The sequence below is a fragment of the Mytilus galloprovincialis genome, chromosome 2 (assembly GCF_965363235.1).
Source record: "Mytilus galloprovincialis chromosome 2, xbMytGall1.hap1.1, whole genome shotgun sequence".
In the NCBI taxonomy this organism is placed as follows: domain Eukaryota; kingdom Metazoa; phylum Mollusca; class Bivalvia; order Mytilida; family Mytilidae; genus Mytilus; species Mytilus galloprovincialis.
Window position 1 is genome coordinate 64038563 of NC_134839.1, and position 17368 is coordinate 64055930.

Below are 17368 nucleotides of genomic sequence, written 5' to 3' on the forward strand. Positions count from 1 at the left end.
TTAAATTCGCTATTTGATATTATATTAACTAATCATAAAAGTTAGGATCAGTTTGTTTTCGATGAACTGATGATTGATGATTAATAAAACCTATCACGAATATTATATTCATACTGTTGTGGTTTCAATGAGCACAAAAAAGTTTCAAAGCTCTCATATCATTTCACAGAAGAATTTTGCAAAAACGTCAATCGTTTGAAATTAACAATATTAACCAGGTGAATGAATTGGTAACAATACTCATTTACCTGTCATCTGCTTTATGTATACATGTTTTCATGTTGTCCTGACAATCCCTAAGTGTCTGCTCTTGGGCGTTGTTCTTTAATTAATCAACATAAACCAAATTTCAACGGAGTTCAGTATTTTTGTGATTTTACTTTTTTCTACACAATATGATTAACATCTGTTCGTTCGTACTAGCTAGGATTCTTACGGATGTGGCGGAAGCACAATTTGCCCTTTGTTCGACATAAATTTGCACTCGGCAATATTCATCTTCAAAAGGTAATGTTAGATTAACGTCTACCTTGTGCAATGCCACCAAAGATGTGAATCCATGACCGAGGCTCTCTTCTCATTGTCCCTTACTTTTACTCACTATCCTCTTTACACCACATTATCATTACCATAGAGAGAGAAGTTCAAAGTTAAACTGAAATGAAGGACATGTCAATCCTGACTAACAAAAGACAGATATACAAAGTAATTTGTAACAGTTGTTTCCTTTATTGCATTTATTATTTTTGAAAGTCATATTTATATTTTTCATAATATATATGCTAATTTTTTTTATCAATCTGTAATAACTGTTGCTATTTGAATGCTATGCAGCAAGACATGTGACCTTCACAAATATTTGCGAAAGGTTTAGATCCTTGGCAATGGTAATCACAAGATCCTCCTTTGGCCCGGCAGTCTTTCTCTTCTGAAAATGTTAAATCACATACTACTATATATGTTAAAATTGAGAAAAGAAATTGGGGAATGTGTCAAAGCGACAACAACCTGACCATAGAGCAGACAACAGCTGAAGGCCACCAATGGGTCTTCAATGTAGCGAGAAACTCCCGCACCCGTAGGCGTCCTTCAGCTGGCCCCTTACAAAATTTAATTAATTATTAAAATTCTGTGATCTGAAAAAAATAATTCAATACAAAATTGCCGACAATAAATCTTAAATGATAAATTCTGGTATTTCCATTTAAAGCAAATGACAAACCGCTTAGTATTATAGGGCACTGGGGTGGGGGTTCATATATCCCATATAATTTGAGTTGTAAAATTTGATCCTAAACTACACAACACACTATGTGAGCGGAAGAATGAGATGATGTTAAGGTTAATATTTCTTCTTAGTGGACATGTGGTGCAGTACAATGTGTACTGTGAATGTTGTTACTACCTCTGGCCATGACCCAATAACTCTGCAGTGGACTGTAAGTCCCTGGGGAATATAACCAACCCTGTTACCGAAGAACTGCCATGAACATACGGATATTTTGAAACTAATTGAAATTTGCTGTAAAAACATTTGGAAATCAGTATGAGCAAGTTTTAACCTAAACAAGAACTGTTTTTGACCAGTTTTCAACCGGTTTTAATGTCTGAACCATCCTCAATGCTTAATCATAATCAACCAGCTGTTTATTTCTATTTTCTCAATCTTGAATATGTCACTTAATTACTGTTACAAAATTTTGAATTTAAAAAAAATAAGGATTTCCTTATCCCAGGAATAGATTACCTTGGGCTTAGATGTATTTGGCACAATATTTTGGAATTTTGGGTTCTCAATGCTCTTCAATTTTGTACTAGTTTGGCTAATACTATTTTGATCTGAGCGTCACTGATGAGTCTTATGTAAACGAAACGCGCGTCTGGCGTATTAAATAATAATCCTGGTACCTTTGATAACTATAATTTATTGAGCAATTTAGTAATCCCTATACTTATATATATATGGATATATTCATTCACATTTAAACAGCCTCGCATATTTCTTTATATAAATATTTAACCATGCAGTCCATTATTGATATTCTAAACTATGCTAAAATAACACGAATAAAGTCACAAATTAAAGGCAACCTGTGCTGATTTTACAGAAGACAAACGATTTCAAATCAGCTGTAATAAAATTAAAAGAATAAGGCTAAGGCCGTGTTCACACCAAACTCCATGTACAGTAAACCTGTTTACAATAAGTTTAATGTAATGTACACAGGTTTCACATTAAATTTGTTAACATCTATACACATTGTTCAATTACCTATACATAAGATTTGTTCACACTTGTAAACTATTATATGTCATTTAAATGTTCATTACTTAGAACCAAATGCACAATTTTCCGGACAAGTTTTCCAGCAGTTATAAATAATAAAATAAGAGATAAAACAAGTTTGTATTAACATGAAGACATTGGAAATTGAGAATACCAGTGTCTGATTAGGTATAAACATTTAATAAAAAGAGTAGGTCCGATAAGAGCCGATTTTGGCCTCAATTTTCATGTTCATCTAAGGAAATATGTTAGATACTTTTTAAACACTTAAGTGTCTATTTCAATTGATTCAGTTAGTGTATGTGAAAGATTTTAACTGATTAAGTCATTAAAAACGCTCCTATTCAAGCTTAAATATGAAAAATCTATCAAATATGCCAAAAATAGTCACTTTTCATATAGTTTTTGTCAAAAATGAAAGTGGCCGCATCCGTGTTCATCCTTAACCTTCAACATATTATGTATTATCATCAAATACAACTAACATTTCAATATTATGAATGAACACGAATGCGACCACTTTCATTTAAGACGGAAACCGTCTAAAATTTAACTAAAATGCTAAAATTGTGAAGATTTCGGTAATTTAGCATGGCTTTATGATGCTAGTACCCGATATATGTGCATTGTATTGTCAAAAACAGCCCATATTTATGTAGCAGAATCATTCTATTCTAAATTTTATAAAACTGCTATATTTTGGGGCCAAAAAGGGGTCTTACTGAACCTACTCCTTTAGGGCATATGTCACTGCTATAGAAACCCAAGAAAAAAAAGACATTTTTACTTAGAATTTTTCACAAATTTTCATTATGGAATATTAATAGTAGTATATAACATTAAAGTTGGTAACTGAATTTGTTTAACCCTACTGGTAAATATAACTATCCTATGTGTTTCACCTTTTTTATCAACTTATTTTTGTTTTGATCTCAACTCGTACATCTATCGGAAGTAATAGATACATATAGAAACATGATTTAATTATGTTGATACTAATAATTAATCATTTTAATTTTTCCATTCTAAAGATCACCTGACTGTAACAACAAGGATGTACCTTTAAAGTACAAATTTGAAGCATCGATGTCCACTTGTGCATTGAATAACACAGTCACTAGGATGGGAATTTGTTATTTAGCCCTGCAGGTAGAAATATTTAGTTCAATCCGCTACATATAATTTTTTATTTTTGATAAATGCTTAACATCTGCAGCCAGATTTACAGATTCAGGATGATTCTGCAGTATTTGTCCCGCGATTGGCTAAAAGTAATCAGGATATTAGGGGCGTTCAGTCAACAAGCAAAGTATACAGACGGAAAGTTGTTATAAGGAAGTTAATATAGTCTATAGATGTTAAATATGGATTGCAAAAAGTAAAAGTTAAGTAAGGGTCAGACTTGAGTCGAGTTTAATTCAGATATATGTTAACTGTGGTTCATACCAGTTTTCCTGGCACAGCAAAGTTGATCAGTTCCTGCACATAACAGCTCATAGAATTTATTACCACCAGTGCAAGGTGCGGTCCGTACATTTTGACATCTTCCCTTTATAGCAGCACAACCTTCATCCGTGGCTGACAGTGGAAAATTACGTCAATTAAATTATTCAATAACGATAATATTTTTACGAATGTTATACATTGGTATTTGAACTTGATTTTTTTTATAGTTAATGAGAAGATATCTTCTAATCCGGGATAATAACTGAACTGATAATCACCAGATAAACAAAAGAAATTAAAATTACATACTTTGAGTTTATTTTGTGTTGGGTACTTTTCAGATGACTATATCAGCGAGAAGATATGATTATGAAAACAGCACATTATTGCGTAACGTGTTATTGTTTTAGTTGGTAAATTCGTTAACTGATTATAATATTTACAAACGCAATTCAATGTGTTTGCTGAAAATGGAGGACCCTTAACATGTTGAACACAAATCAACTAGCATATGTTTTATATGAAAATAACAATATGATATGATTCAGTCTAAATTTTTTAGTACAAACGTAAGAGGAAAATACTTAAAAATGAAAAATCCTTATTTTAAGAAAATAAATTCATTAACACTCGTTTGGAAAACATCGTCTTTCTCTGTAATCAAAGAATAAAACTCACCAAAGATACCAGTCTTGTATATCAGACGGTAGTTTCGTCCACAAAAGGCTCATCAGTGAAGATCGAACAAGAGAATATAGAGGATCACAAACCAAGATCTAATTTTAAACTTAATCCGATATAACATGTTCATTTAATGTTTGAAGTACTTACTTGGAATAGTCAATGTTTCAATACACACATAGAAGGTTAAAAGAAAAACTCCTACAAGCACATTCAGTCCGGACATCATATATCTGCATACGTAGTACAATAATACGTACTTGTATATTGTAAATGTTTATATACATTAATACGGAGGTATCCTAGGGGTTATTTACTATATCGTTTAACGAAACTGCATTATGTTTTGAAGTCATGACATATAAATCTTAACTCTGTTTCTATCTTAAATTTCAAGAATACCAGCTAAGACTGCAATCCATTGTAAAAATAAATACTTTTATAGTTAGTAAAATACAAATTAATTATCGTGTTTGCATGGTCAACTGACAACTGGAATGATAACCTTAATATATACAAAATATAAATGTCTACAGATGCCTGCAACGATACCAACATGAGATGTATTCGACATAGAAAATGTTAAATCGCATTAAACGACACATTTTTCGAAACAACAAATGAGCTTTGACTTACCCAGTCTATTCCCCAACCTGAAATGATGTCAATATTAAGTGATCAAATTGGCTATGATTTACCATGGAAGGCACTAGACGAAAACAGTTTGATTGTCTTGCGCAGAATGTTAAGTTAGAACACTATTCTGACATGTGTTGTGCTTTTTAGGTACAACAGATGCAAAACTTAAGGCTGGTAGGTTCATCTATCAGTTTCCTTGTAAACATGTGTTATTTTTTAATGTAATTGGAGAGAGCATGCCTCAGAATGACTTTTCCAGCTAAGATAAATGTATTCTGCATATGCAGTTATTGAAACTATGACATCGGATTTCATTAACTTCAAACCAGTTTTTTGTCGAAACAGATAATTTATTTCTCCTCTTTTTTAGAAATGATAAATTACCTGTGAAATGAATGTAAAATTTACGGATTTGTAATCACATAAGCAACACGACAGGTGCCACATGTGGAGCAGGATCTGCCTACCCTTCCGGAGCACCTGAGATCACCCCTAGTTTTTGGTGGGGTTCGTGTTGTTTATTCTTTAGTTTTCTATGTTGTGTCATGTTTACTATTGTTTTTCTGTTTGTCTTTTTCATTTGTAGCCATGGCGTTGTCAGTTTGTTTTAGATTTATGAGTTTGACTGTCCCTTTGGTATCTTTCGTCCCTCTTTTACAGCTATCGGCAAACAGATCCGTGTACAATAAGTTTTGTAAAATTGCATTATACATTGATAGTAAGGTACTGTACGGCAGACGTAGAAAATGCTTATACGTACAAGCGACAAATCAACATTACAGAACTCAATACCTAAATTAAAACATTTCACACCCAGAGTAGCCAAAAACAGGTGTTTGAAACTTTTCTGTGTACAATTATTGTCGGAAAAAACTATATACAAACATGCAACAGTTGCACGACAAATCTAACAAATTCTTGCACTTGCACATTATAGTTCAACATTATCAGATATAAAGTCAGTTATCGAAGCCAAGATTACTTCGACGAAAGTTTTCTACCAATGTCTTACAGAAGGACAGATGGACGGAGTCAAGCGGTTATATATGCATTCGTCGTTGGCAGTGAGAAAGTCTGAACAACAAGCACCCCTTCTATTTAGTGTTGAATGTTCACCTGATTTTGAACAACAAGAACCCCTTCTAAATAGTGTTGAAAATGCACCTGATTGAGATCGACTGGTATCGGTTCTGATATAAAAACACATCGACTAAAATATACAAGTAAAAAAGAAGTACTTCAGCTACTGCTATGAAAGCATATAGTCATCAACTAAATATTAGTTCTTGAACTAAATATACGATTCCAAATGTGTGATTTACCAATAAATATCATCATACTAGTTTAGGAAACTTCAACAATCATTAGTCAATGAAATAATCTACTACAACACTCATTAGTCAATGAAATAAGCTAATAAAACAAACATTGCAATTTGTATCATCATAAAATGGATAGCCTGAATAAACCTCCAAATTTCGCATCTAAATATCTCTAAAGTATTCCCATCTCGACACTATATGGTTACCTCAAGATGTTTGCGAACATCAAGAGCAAAATAATGCTGTTTTACGTATAATAATTATTATTTACATTAAACGGTAATAATTGTATCTTTAATGTGTGTGTGAATTATTGATACAAGTTTTGTAGTTGCTAAGGATGATAGAATTTGTAAAAGAAAGAATGCTACTGCGGAAAAGTTTGATGGACACCATCATGATATGGTTAATTGTTATCGCATATATATGTCACAGATCTAACTGCTTAAATCCTGTATTTTCCCCTCATTTGTTTAACCGCCTAATACAACTGTTTACATCTCGATTGATTACAGAGGACAGAGGAACGCTCAGCATCAACGATTGTTTGCCCAGATTTGTTAGTAAACAAATTTGAATCTGTTTTCCTTTTGTCTGTCTTTTTCACTAGTCGTCTCTCCACACCCTTCTCTGCCTCTGAGTTCCAGTCTCAAATAATGCATCATGAATACAAAGAGGGAGAAATGTCGATATACCGGATATGAAGGACATATCTGACTACAAAAAGACATTTTAAAGAAATGTAACTTTTTATTGCATTTTTTTTTATTCTGAGTCATATTTCTATTCTTCTGTGTATTGTAATTGATTTATTTTTACAATCTGTTATAACCACTGCTAATTGAATGCTATGCAGCACGACATGTGACCTTCACAAATATTGGGATGTGGTAAAGATCCAACACAGTTGTATTCACAAGCGCCTCCTTGTGCACGGCAGTCTTTCTCTTCTGAAAATTACAAATTAAAAAAATTAATCATCGATATAAAATTGCAAAAAACAATTTTCAATATCAATTCTGGTATTTCCATTTAATGCAAGTTACAAACCACTTAGTCTCATAGGGTAAACAGTGTGTGGGTCATATCTCATTTGATTTGAGTTGTAACACAAAAAAACTGTATTATGATAATAGAGGATGACCCGGTGTCCTCATATGCTCGTTTGAATTCTAAAATGAAATTGAGAATGAAAATAGGAAATATCTAAAAGAGACTACAAACCCACCAAATAGCAGAAAACAGCAGAAGGCCACGAATGAGTTGTCAATGCAGCGAGAAAATCCTGCCTATTTCAACGAAAATGAACATCAGAAAAAATTCCAAACTATATAAATGAACTAAAATTATAAAACATACAAAACTAACAAAAATGCAGCGGGTTTAAACTTAAACTAAACATCAATGAAAGCACATTTGAAAGGAGTAGGTCCAGTAAGACCCCTTTTTGGCCCCAAAATGTAGCAGTTTTAAAAATTGTCAAAATGTAAACTTTGAGTTATTCATTGGAAAGTAGAATGCTTCTTCTACATACATATGGGCTTTTTTTTTACAATACAATGCACATATATTGGGTACTAGCATCGTAAAGGCATGCTAAATTACTGAAATCTTCACAATGTTAGCATTTGAGTTACATTTTAGACAGTTACCGTCTTAAACGAAAGTAACCGCATATGTGTTCATTCATAAAATTGAAATGTAAGTTGTATTTGATGATAAAACATAACATATATGAATGAGGATGAACACGGATGCGGCCACTTTCATTTTTGACAAAAAACATATGAAAAGTTACATTTTTGCATATTTGATAGATTTTTCTTATTAAGGCTTGAATCGGAGCGTTTTTAATGACTAAAGCAGTTACAATCTTTCACGTAAGCTAATTAGATCAACTGAAATAGACACTTGAGTGTTTAAAAAGTGTCCAAAATCTTTCGTCAGATGAACCTGAAATTTGAGGCCAAAATCGGCCCTTACCGGACCTACTCCTTTAGAAAACTAGTCTCAAACCATGTATAGATATTTGATGATATCCAGGGCATTGGTCATTCTTTAGAAACCCCAAATTACTAGAAACAAAAAAACATTAAGTATTCTACATATATTGTCATTATTAAATATCAATACTGGTATATAACATAAAAGTTAGTAAACAGATTTTTATCAAACCAACGTAAAAATACAACTATCCTACAATGTATGTGTTTCTGCTATTTTGTCAACTTTGATTTGTTTGATTGGTACTCGTATTGAAGAAATAGACGTCTATACACATCATTTACTTATTTTGATACTGACAATGATTTAAATATTTTAAATTATTGATATGGTTTGTTTGTACAAAATGTACAAATTTATAAGTCATTATCATTTGATATTTTTAAATTTCTGTATTGTTTTTAATTAAATTTCATTCTAGAGATCACCCGTAACAACAATGATTGCTCTTTGAAGTACAAATAGCATCGATGTCCACCTGTAACTTATAATTACACTGTCACCATGATTTGAATTTGTTATTTTCCCCTGTAGGTAGGAATGTTTAGTCCAATCCGCAACACATTAATTTTACATTTGATAAATGCCTTACATATGATACTAGATATACAGAATCAGTGACTTTGAATTAGTTTGTTCTCGCGATGTGCTGAAACTAATAAGTCAAGTCAACAAGCTAAATATATAGAAAGTAAAGATGTCACTAGCAATAGAATATATTCTATAGATGATAGACATTGAGAGGAAAAATTAAAAGTTAAGTAAGATTAAGACTTGAGTCGGGTATGGTTCATACTTTTGATATGGATATGAACTGGTCAATTAAAAGTAAAATATACCATAAAAACAAATAACGTGGGATACCCATCCATGACACAAAATTATTACACTCACAGAAATAAATACACCAAATGAAAAGAAACAGTACCCCCATTGTCGCTCCTCATCCAATGCCACAGTGATGCCCCACACATTGAGCAAAACATCCTCCTGTTTTACAAAGATTTAATAAGTTCATAGTGTTGTGTATGGTTCAGACTGCTGTTTCGTAATATTATGTTCAGATACATTCAGAATGTTTGAATAAAATTCAGAAAAATTACTTTGAGACTTAGTACGGGTTTATAGTAACCACATCAAACAACAATATTTTTTTCTTGATTTAAAGCAAAGTTTAAACGTTCATTAGTTTAATATATTAAGGTTCATAAAAGAATAACAATAATTTATAATTACTAGCAGTTTCCCTGGCACAGCAAAATTGATCAACTCCTGCACATAACAGCTCATAGAATTTATTGCCACCAGTACAAGGTTCGGTCAATACATTTTGACATTTCCCCTTTATAGCAGCACAACCTTCATCAGTGGCTGACAATGCAAAATAAAGTCAATTACTAATAAATCATTATGTACAGAGAATTTTGTAACAAATGTTATACATTACGTTATTTCGATTTCAATTTATTGTTAATGATAAGATATCTTCCAATCTGGGATAATAATTAAATTGATCAATCACAAGATAAACAAATGAAGTTTTAATTACATACATTTATATTATTTTGGTACTATTTTTACTTTAAGCTAAGCCATTTTCTCCTGAGCATTAGATGTTTTCAATTATGCTAGTTATGTCCGTTTGTTCTATTTGTTCTTAAAAAAATTATAAGTGTTGTAAATAGATTCTTGTGTTTCATGAAATAGCTAACACATTCGAACACTGACTTGATCAAGTAGCCAATGCAATAATGTTGATGACAGAAACTTTTAAAAAGCCTTTTTCATACCGAAAGCAAAACATTATTTATTTGAGACGTAATATGATAATATAAATAAGGTATGGAAATTAGGCGAATGTTTAAATGACTATATCACCAAGAAGATAACCGTTTCAAATATACTAAAACCAAAACATTATTACGTTATGTGTTAACTGTTTTTTGCGTTATACACGTATCTGTTTACTGTTGTTAATATTTTTAAACGCAATCATTTTACTGAATGTTGAAGACCTTTATCATGGTGTACACATATCAACTATACATGTTACATATAAAAGAGAAAAATATGATTTGATTCTCTTTTTATTTTTACAGGACAAACTTAAAAGTGAAAATACTTTAAAAAAAAACCCCAACAACTTCAATGTAAATAAATATCATTACACTCGTTTGGAATCAATGTCGTTCTCTGTAGTTAAAAAATAAAACCGACCAATGTATCAGGGTTATGCGTTTTTATGTCAGACGCGGGATTCACTTACAAAAGACACATCCGTGATGCCCGACTATAACACGGAAAGTGTAACATAACAGAGTACAATTATAAACTTGATCCGATATTAAATGTTCCTTTGAACATAAAGTACTTACTTGGAGTAGCTGTTGTACTACACACATAGAAGGTTAAAAGACAAACTCCTACAAACACATTGAGTCGGAACATCATTTTATATATATACGTAGTACAAATACTAATACGTACTTGTATATTGTAAATGTTTATATACCTTAACTCGGAGGTATCCTAGGGGTTATTCACTATTTCATACAGCGAAATTGTAGATTATATTTTAATGTGAAAATATGGCCAAGATCAGAAAACCATAAGTAGAGATAACTTATTTCTTACAAATATTGTGTACACAAAATAAAGTTATCTGGAATACTATCTGATAAACGGACCTATTTAACAAAAAAAAATAATTAATGTCTTTAAAAAAACTTGACATCAATATCTGATGATCCCTTTAGTGTCAAAATAAATTTGCAAATCGCGAAATTAAATTGCCGTTAAGTGGGATAGCAATAAAGTATCCGTGAAAATAAGTTGGTTTTCAGTATCATTTACAAGTAATTCATGATATATATGTTCCCGACCATATGAACATTTGGACCATACGCGTATGGTCATGACCATATGCGTATACTCACATGAGTATATATAATGGTTTGGTTATTAACGGACCGGACCATATGAGTATTTGGAACATTTAGGTATTTTCTCAAATATGAATAAACTTTATCTAAAAAAACCAATGATGTTTACATGAAAATGTATAAATTTTTATAATTCAAAGACTATATTAAAATCAAATATTGATGCCACAGTTAGTTTTCATGGCGAATTGTATTCTTAAATTTACGTTTAGGATGACATTTACTTCCACACGGTACCATACATTTTTCTGCATTTGCACGTCTTGATTATGCACGATCCTTTGCAGTTATACCATTTGCATTCGAGCGAAAAGCTAGCCTTCTTATCAGCTGCATGCAGTGATACCGAGGTCTCGGGAAATTCCATAACAGTCATTAAGAAATTATGGAATATTTTCCCTAAGTCGACATATTGCCATGCACTCGTAACAACAAGTCGGTAATGACTATATGTATAAACGTGTTTACTATAGGGACTAGTGAGTAAAATTAAATGGACGAAACTGCTTTTTTATTATAATATAATGAAATGACCTTTGATATCGTCTTTTAATGACGTGACAACTACAAGAGGTAATACCTTATGAAGAGTTAGGTGTTACCAGTAAACTTGTTAATTACCCCGACCATACGCGTACGGTCGGACCATATGAGTATATACCCATATGATCATGACCATACGCGTATGGTCCAAATACTCATATACTGTAAACCAACTTATTTTCGCGGATACTTTATTTCGCGTTTCACCCTTTCTTGACCACTTCGCGGCTATTAAACTTCGCGATTTTCTGATTTACTTGATGAAGTTTAATAAGGAAAGAACCAAGTTGTACATATTCGCGACGATTTATATTCGCGTTATTTTTCTACTCGCGAAAGTCGCGAAAATAAATCGCTCGCGACAATAAGTTGGTTTACAGTAGTCCGGAACATATCCATCTAATAATTATGACTTAAACAGTAATATTTTATATACAGACTTTCAATTGTATTCACGAAATTTAATGTTAAACAGTAAACCATGAAATGAGGTTATTTCAGGTGAACTCTGTCAGAAAATAAAATAACAAAAATACTGAACTCCGAGGAAAATTCAAATCCGCCAGTCAGTAAACAAATTGCAATATCAAAAGGTCAAACACATCAAGCTGACACGTACATTTTACAATCATACTATGTATACCAAATACATTAAATATTTTTAAACTCAATTGTTATTGGTTGATAGGGTAACATCTATGATTAGCACGTGTTATTTACAAAAGAGGGGCGAACGATTCCAGAGGGTCACTCGAGCTCATAGATCGAAAATAAACTGACAACGCTTAAAAAGAAAGAGACAAACAGACAAATAACTCACGACACAAATAAGGAAACAAAATTTCACTGTACACAATATACTAAGGTTATAGCTGTAGGTTGCACTTTGTAAATACAGCTGTTTCTCAAACCACGCCTCTTTTGTGGAGATCTTGAATATTCATAGAAAATTAATTTTGTTTACATACTGGTTCCCAGTTATGCTCTCTGTGTTGCATCTCACAGAGACAAAACTTTGGCATGTTACCAGTAAATATACATGTGTTTATTGTTTATATTGAAATATGTGGTAACCCTACAGTCGAGGAGGGGGCAGTTAAGAAAATTAGTGTTAGTTTAAACTCTGAGAAGTTCAGGGCATATAAACGTTGAAAATATGCCGCCGCCCTATATTGAAAACAAGTGTGGTGCATATGAACTTTCAATACTAGGATATGATTTTTTCAAAACTTCATACATGTAGTAAAAGTGGTACAGGTTTAACCGTGAAAGGAGTTCCTATGGCAAATTGCATTGTCAATATTAACAGAAATGCAACCTGTAGTGATGGATACATGTATTTAATTTATTTTTCGTATCAGACCCATAAGTATTCCTATCAAAATAGTGCCATATAAGTATATCATGCATTTTAATTATAAAAGATTCATTAGTCCCTAACGCTGATCTGTAACAGCTGCTCTGTAAAATGATAGCATATACAGTGTCATTCCTATCATTGTTTGGCTTTATAAATATTTTGATATGAGCGTCACTGATGAGTCTTATGTAGACGAAACGCGCGTCTGGCGTACTAAATTATAATCCTGGTACCTTTGATAACTATTTACACCACTGGGTCGATGCCACTACTGGTGGACGTTTCGTCCCCGAGGGTATCACCAGCCCAGTAGTCAACACTTCGGTGTTGACATGAATATCAATAATGTGGTCATTTTTATAAATTTCCTGTTACAAAACTTTGAATTATTCGAAAAACTAAGGATTTTCTTATCCCAGGCATAGATAACCTTAGCCGTATTTGGCACAACTTTTTGGAATTTTGGATCCTCATTGCTCTTCAACTTTGTAATTGTTTGGCTTTATAAATATTTTGATATGAGCGTCACTGATGAGTCTTATGTAGACGAAACGCGCGTCTGGCCTACTAAATTATAATCCTGGTACCTTTGATAACTATTTACACCACTGGGTCGATGCCACTGCTGGTGGACGTTTCGTCCCCGAGGGTATCACCAGCCCAGTAGTCAACACTTCGGTGTTGACATGAATATCAATAATGTGGTCATTTTTATAAATGTCCTGTTACAAAACTTTGAATTATTCGAAAAACTAAGGATTTTCTTATCCCAGGCATAGATAACCTTAGCCGTATTTGGCACAACTTTTTGGAATTTTGGATCCTCATTGCTCTTCAACTTTGTAATTGTTTGGCTTTATAAATATTTTGATATGAGCGTCACTGATGAGTCTTATGTAGACGAAACGCGCGTCTGGCGTACTAAATTATAATCCTGGTACCTTTGATAACTATTTACACCACTGGGTCGATGTCACTGCTGGTGGACGTTTCGTCCCCGAGGGTATCACCAGCCCAGTAGTCAACACTTCGGTGTTGACATGAATATCAATAATGTGGTCATTTTTATAAATTTCCTGTTACAAAACTTTGAATTATTCGAAAAACTAAGGATTTTCTTATCCCAGGCATAGATAACCTTAGCCGTATTTGGCACAACTTTTTGGAATTTTGGATCCTCATTGCTCTTCAACTTTGTAATTGTTTGGCTTTATAAATATTTTGATATGAGCGTCACTGATGAGTCTTATGTAGACGAAACGCGCGTCTGGCGTACTAAATTATAATCCTGGTACCTTTGATAACTATTTACACCACTGGGTCGATGCCACTGCTGGTGGACGTTTCGTCCCCGAGGGTATCACCAGCCCAGTAGTCAACACTTCGTTGTTGACATGAATATCAATAATGTGGTCATTTTTATAAATGTCCTGTTACAAAACTTTGATTTATTCGAAAAACTAAGGATTTTCTTATCCCAGGCATAGATAACCTTAGCCGTATTTGGCACAACTTTTTGGAATTTTGGATCCTCATTGCTCTTCAACTTTGTAATTGTTTGGCTTTATAAATATTTTGATATGAGCGTCACTGATGAGTCTTATGTAGACGAAACGCGCGTCTGGCGTACTAAATTATAATCCTGGTACCTTTGATAACTATTGACCAGAAGCGTTAGAAATAAAAATGTTTTATGTATAAAATCAACAGGGCATGTCAATTATAAATCAGACAGGAATATGAATTACAAATTTAGCAGAATGAATTGATACTCATTTGGTTATGAAAGAATTGTGAAATGATTCTTTGTGTTTTAACACTTGTTCAGTAAAGTATGATTAATGATTTGATATCTAATGTATCAGTTTCCTATGTCATTTTTTATATCGTGTGCAGAGTTGACTCTGTAATATAGCGTATATATTATAAAGAAAAAAGAAAGGCGAAAGATACCAGTGTGACATTCAAACTAATAAGTCGAAAATATACTTTCAACGCCATTGCCAGTGATCTCAGGTGCTTCGGATTGCAAAGCAGATCCTGCTCCATATGTCTAATTAACCCGCATAGTTTTGCATTTATATAAATATATCGGAACAATAACGATTAGATTGGTTGTGTTAATTCAGTATGGTCTATAGCACTTTATACGTGCATTCAAATATATGATTCAGAAATATAGTTTGGAAAAATAATGGGTTTATTCCCATTTGTTTACTTTTTTTGTTATGTGCTATCGTTGTTAGGTGTATTTTTTTTGTTATATGTTTGAATATATGCATCGTTAATGAAATCACAAAGAACCTTAAAAGATAGGCGAAAGATTAACTGAACTAATTTGGTATTTAAATTATAAAGCTCATATCATAGAGAAATGTGTACTAATTTCAAGTTGATTTGACTCCAACTTCATCAAAACCTACCTTGAACAAAGATTTTAACTTGAAACTCCACTATCATTTTTTAAGTTCAGTGGACCGTGAAATTGGGGTCAAAAATAATTTTGCATTTAAATTAGAAAGATCATATCATAGGGAACATGTGTACTAAAAGAGGGACGAAAGATACCAAAGAGACAGTCAAACTCATAAATCGAAAATAAACTGACAACGCCATGGCTAAAAGTGAAAAAGACAAACAGACAAATAATAGTACATATGACACAACATAGAAAACTAAAGCATAATCAACACGAACCCCAAGTTTCAAGTTGATTGGACCAACAACTACATTGACCAAAAACTTTAACCTGAAGCGGAACAGACGGACGGACAGAATAACGAACGGAAGGACGAACGAACGAACGGACTCACAGACCAGAAAACAAAATACCCAATCTTCTATCGTAGGTGGGCATAATAACATATCAATTGTTAGCACGTTGCCGGTAACGCCAATTTCATATTTTGTTTTATATCTGTTATTAGTTTTGTTTTATTTTTTATCTTTGTACTTATAACTTAGATACAAGCCTGTGTGATAATATTTTGGTGTCAATTTGTTATACTTCATCAGTGATTTTTGATCTGTACCTATTCAATCTATACCGTCGAGATACCATTTTACACACAATTAAATTGATGCAGCTAGAGAAAGGTGATTGCTCGTTCAAATCTTTATTTATTGAAACACAGCTCATAAATTCATAATTAAAACTAGTATCTCAATTGTTTGTAAAAACAATTGAAAGGTCTTTCCTGTAAAAGTGATGTTTTCGTAATGTTCTTGTTACGACCTATCATTTGATATACGACAAGCATATCTTCGGAACCTTTTCGCTTTTTACACTTAATGACCCCATCCGCCTAAATTTTCGAGATCGGAAGTATGATATTTGTAATGTAGATCTAGTGATCTTTCATTTGATATGCAACAACGCCATGTTCTACAAAGTTTGTTGCACTTAATAACCCCATTCAACTAATTTTTGGATTACAGGAATTGGATATTTGAAAGGTACACGTGAAGACTTTCCATTTGATATACAACAACCTCATCTTAAAAGAAAATTTATGTTTTGCACTCAATGACCCCATCCAACCCATATTTTGGGGACGTCAACTTGATATTTGAAATGTACGCTTTACGGACTTTTATTTGATATGCAACAACCTAGCCATCTGAGAAGTTTGAATTTTTTGCACTAAATGACCCCACCCTTTCCCCTGGGATGAAAAAGGGGTTTAAAATTTTCATTTTTAAATAGAGTTTATTAAGACCTTCAATTTGATATATCAGATGACCCCATTTGACAAAGTGATGCAATATCAATTATATAAATAGAAATTATGCAACTTACAAAGTCAATGCAAAACATGAAAATTTCAAATTGATTTATTGGTGTTTTTTTCCATGGAATGTTTTTGTCATTTGGTCAAACATATAACTATGTTAACCTCTTCAATTTCGAAAACATTTTAAGTGGTAACCTGTTGTTGATTCATAAATACATGCCTCCGCTCGCATAATTTGAAACTGCATTATCTCTAAAACGACAATAGATATCTCAAATCTGTTAAATGATAAATGATCTGCAGTTGAAGGATAACAATGCAGAAAAATTTGGGACAATTCCACGGTTCATCAAGGTCAAAATGAATCATCACATATATGATGCAATACAAAACTTGAGAACCGGAAGTCG

General features: G+C 32.7%; 1 protein-coding gene across 2 annotated transcripts; it reads right to left on the reverse strand.

Moving 5' to 3' along the window:
* Positions 1-706: 706 nt before the first annotated feature.
* On the reverse strand, positions 707-10912 carry LOC143064108 (uncharacterized). 2 transcript variants are annotated; one of them, XM_076236689.1, is made up of 3 exons: positions 10755-10912; positions 9616-9750; positions 707-928 (listed from the first exon to the last, which is right to left on the reverse strand). In XM_076236689.1, the coding sequence occupies exons 1-3, from the start codon at positions 10828-10830 to the stop codon at positions 816-818; spliced, it is 324 nt and encodes a 107-aa protein (XP_076092804.1). In that variant the 5' UTR covers positions 10831-10912; the 3' UTR covers positions 707-815. The 2 variants fall into 2 exon arrangements, with proteins under 2 accessions (XP_076092804.1, XP_076092803.1); XM_076236688.1 differs by lacking the exon at positions 707-928 and adding an exon at positions 7106-7325 and having other exon boundaries at positions 10755-10911.
* Positions 10913-17368: the final 6456 nt, after the last annotated feature.

Excerpts from the sequence above, each read along its gene's own strand:
- LOC143064108 (XM_076236689.1), bottom strand. The coding sequence starts at position 10,830 with ATGATGTTCCGACTCAATGTGTTTGTAGGAGTTTGTCTTTTAACCTTC. Across the intron at positions 9,751-10,754 it reads TAGTACAACAGCTACTCCAA|CCACTGATGAAGGTTGTGCT; the intron begins GTAAGTACTTTA and ends TTGCATTGTCAG. Across the intron at positions 929-9,615 it reads CTGTGCCAGGGAAACTGCTA|AAGAGAAAGACTGCCGGGCC; the intron begins GTAATTATAAAT and ends TAACATTTTCAG.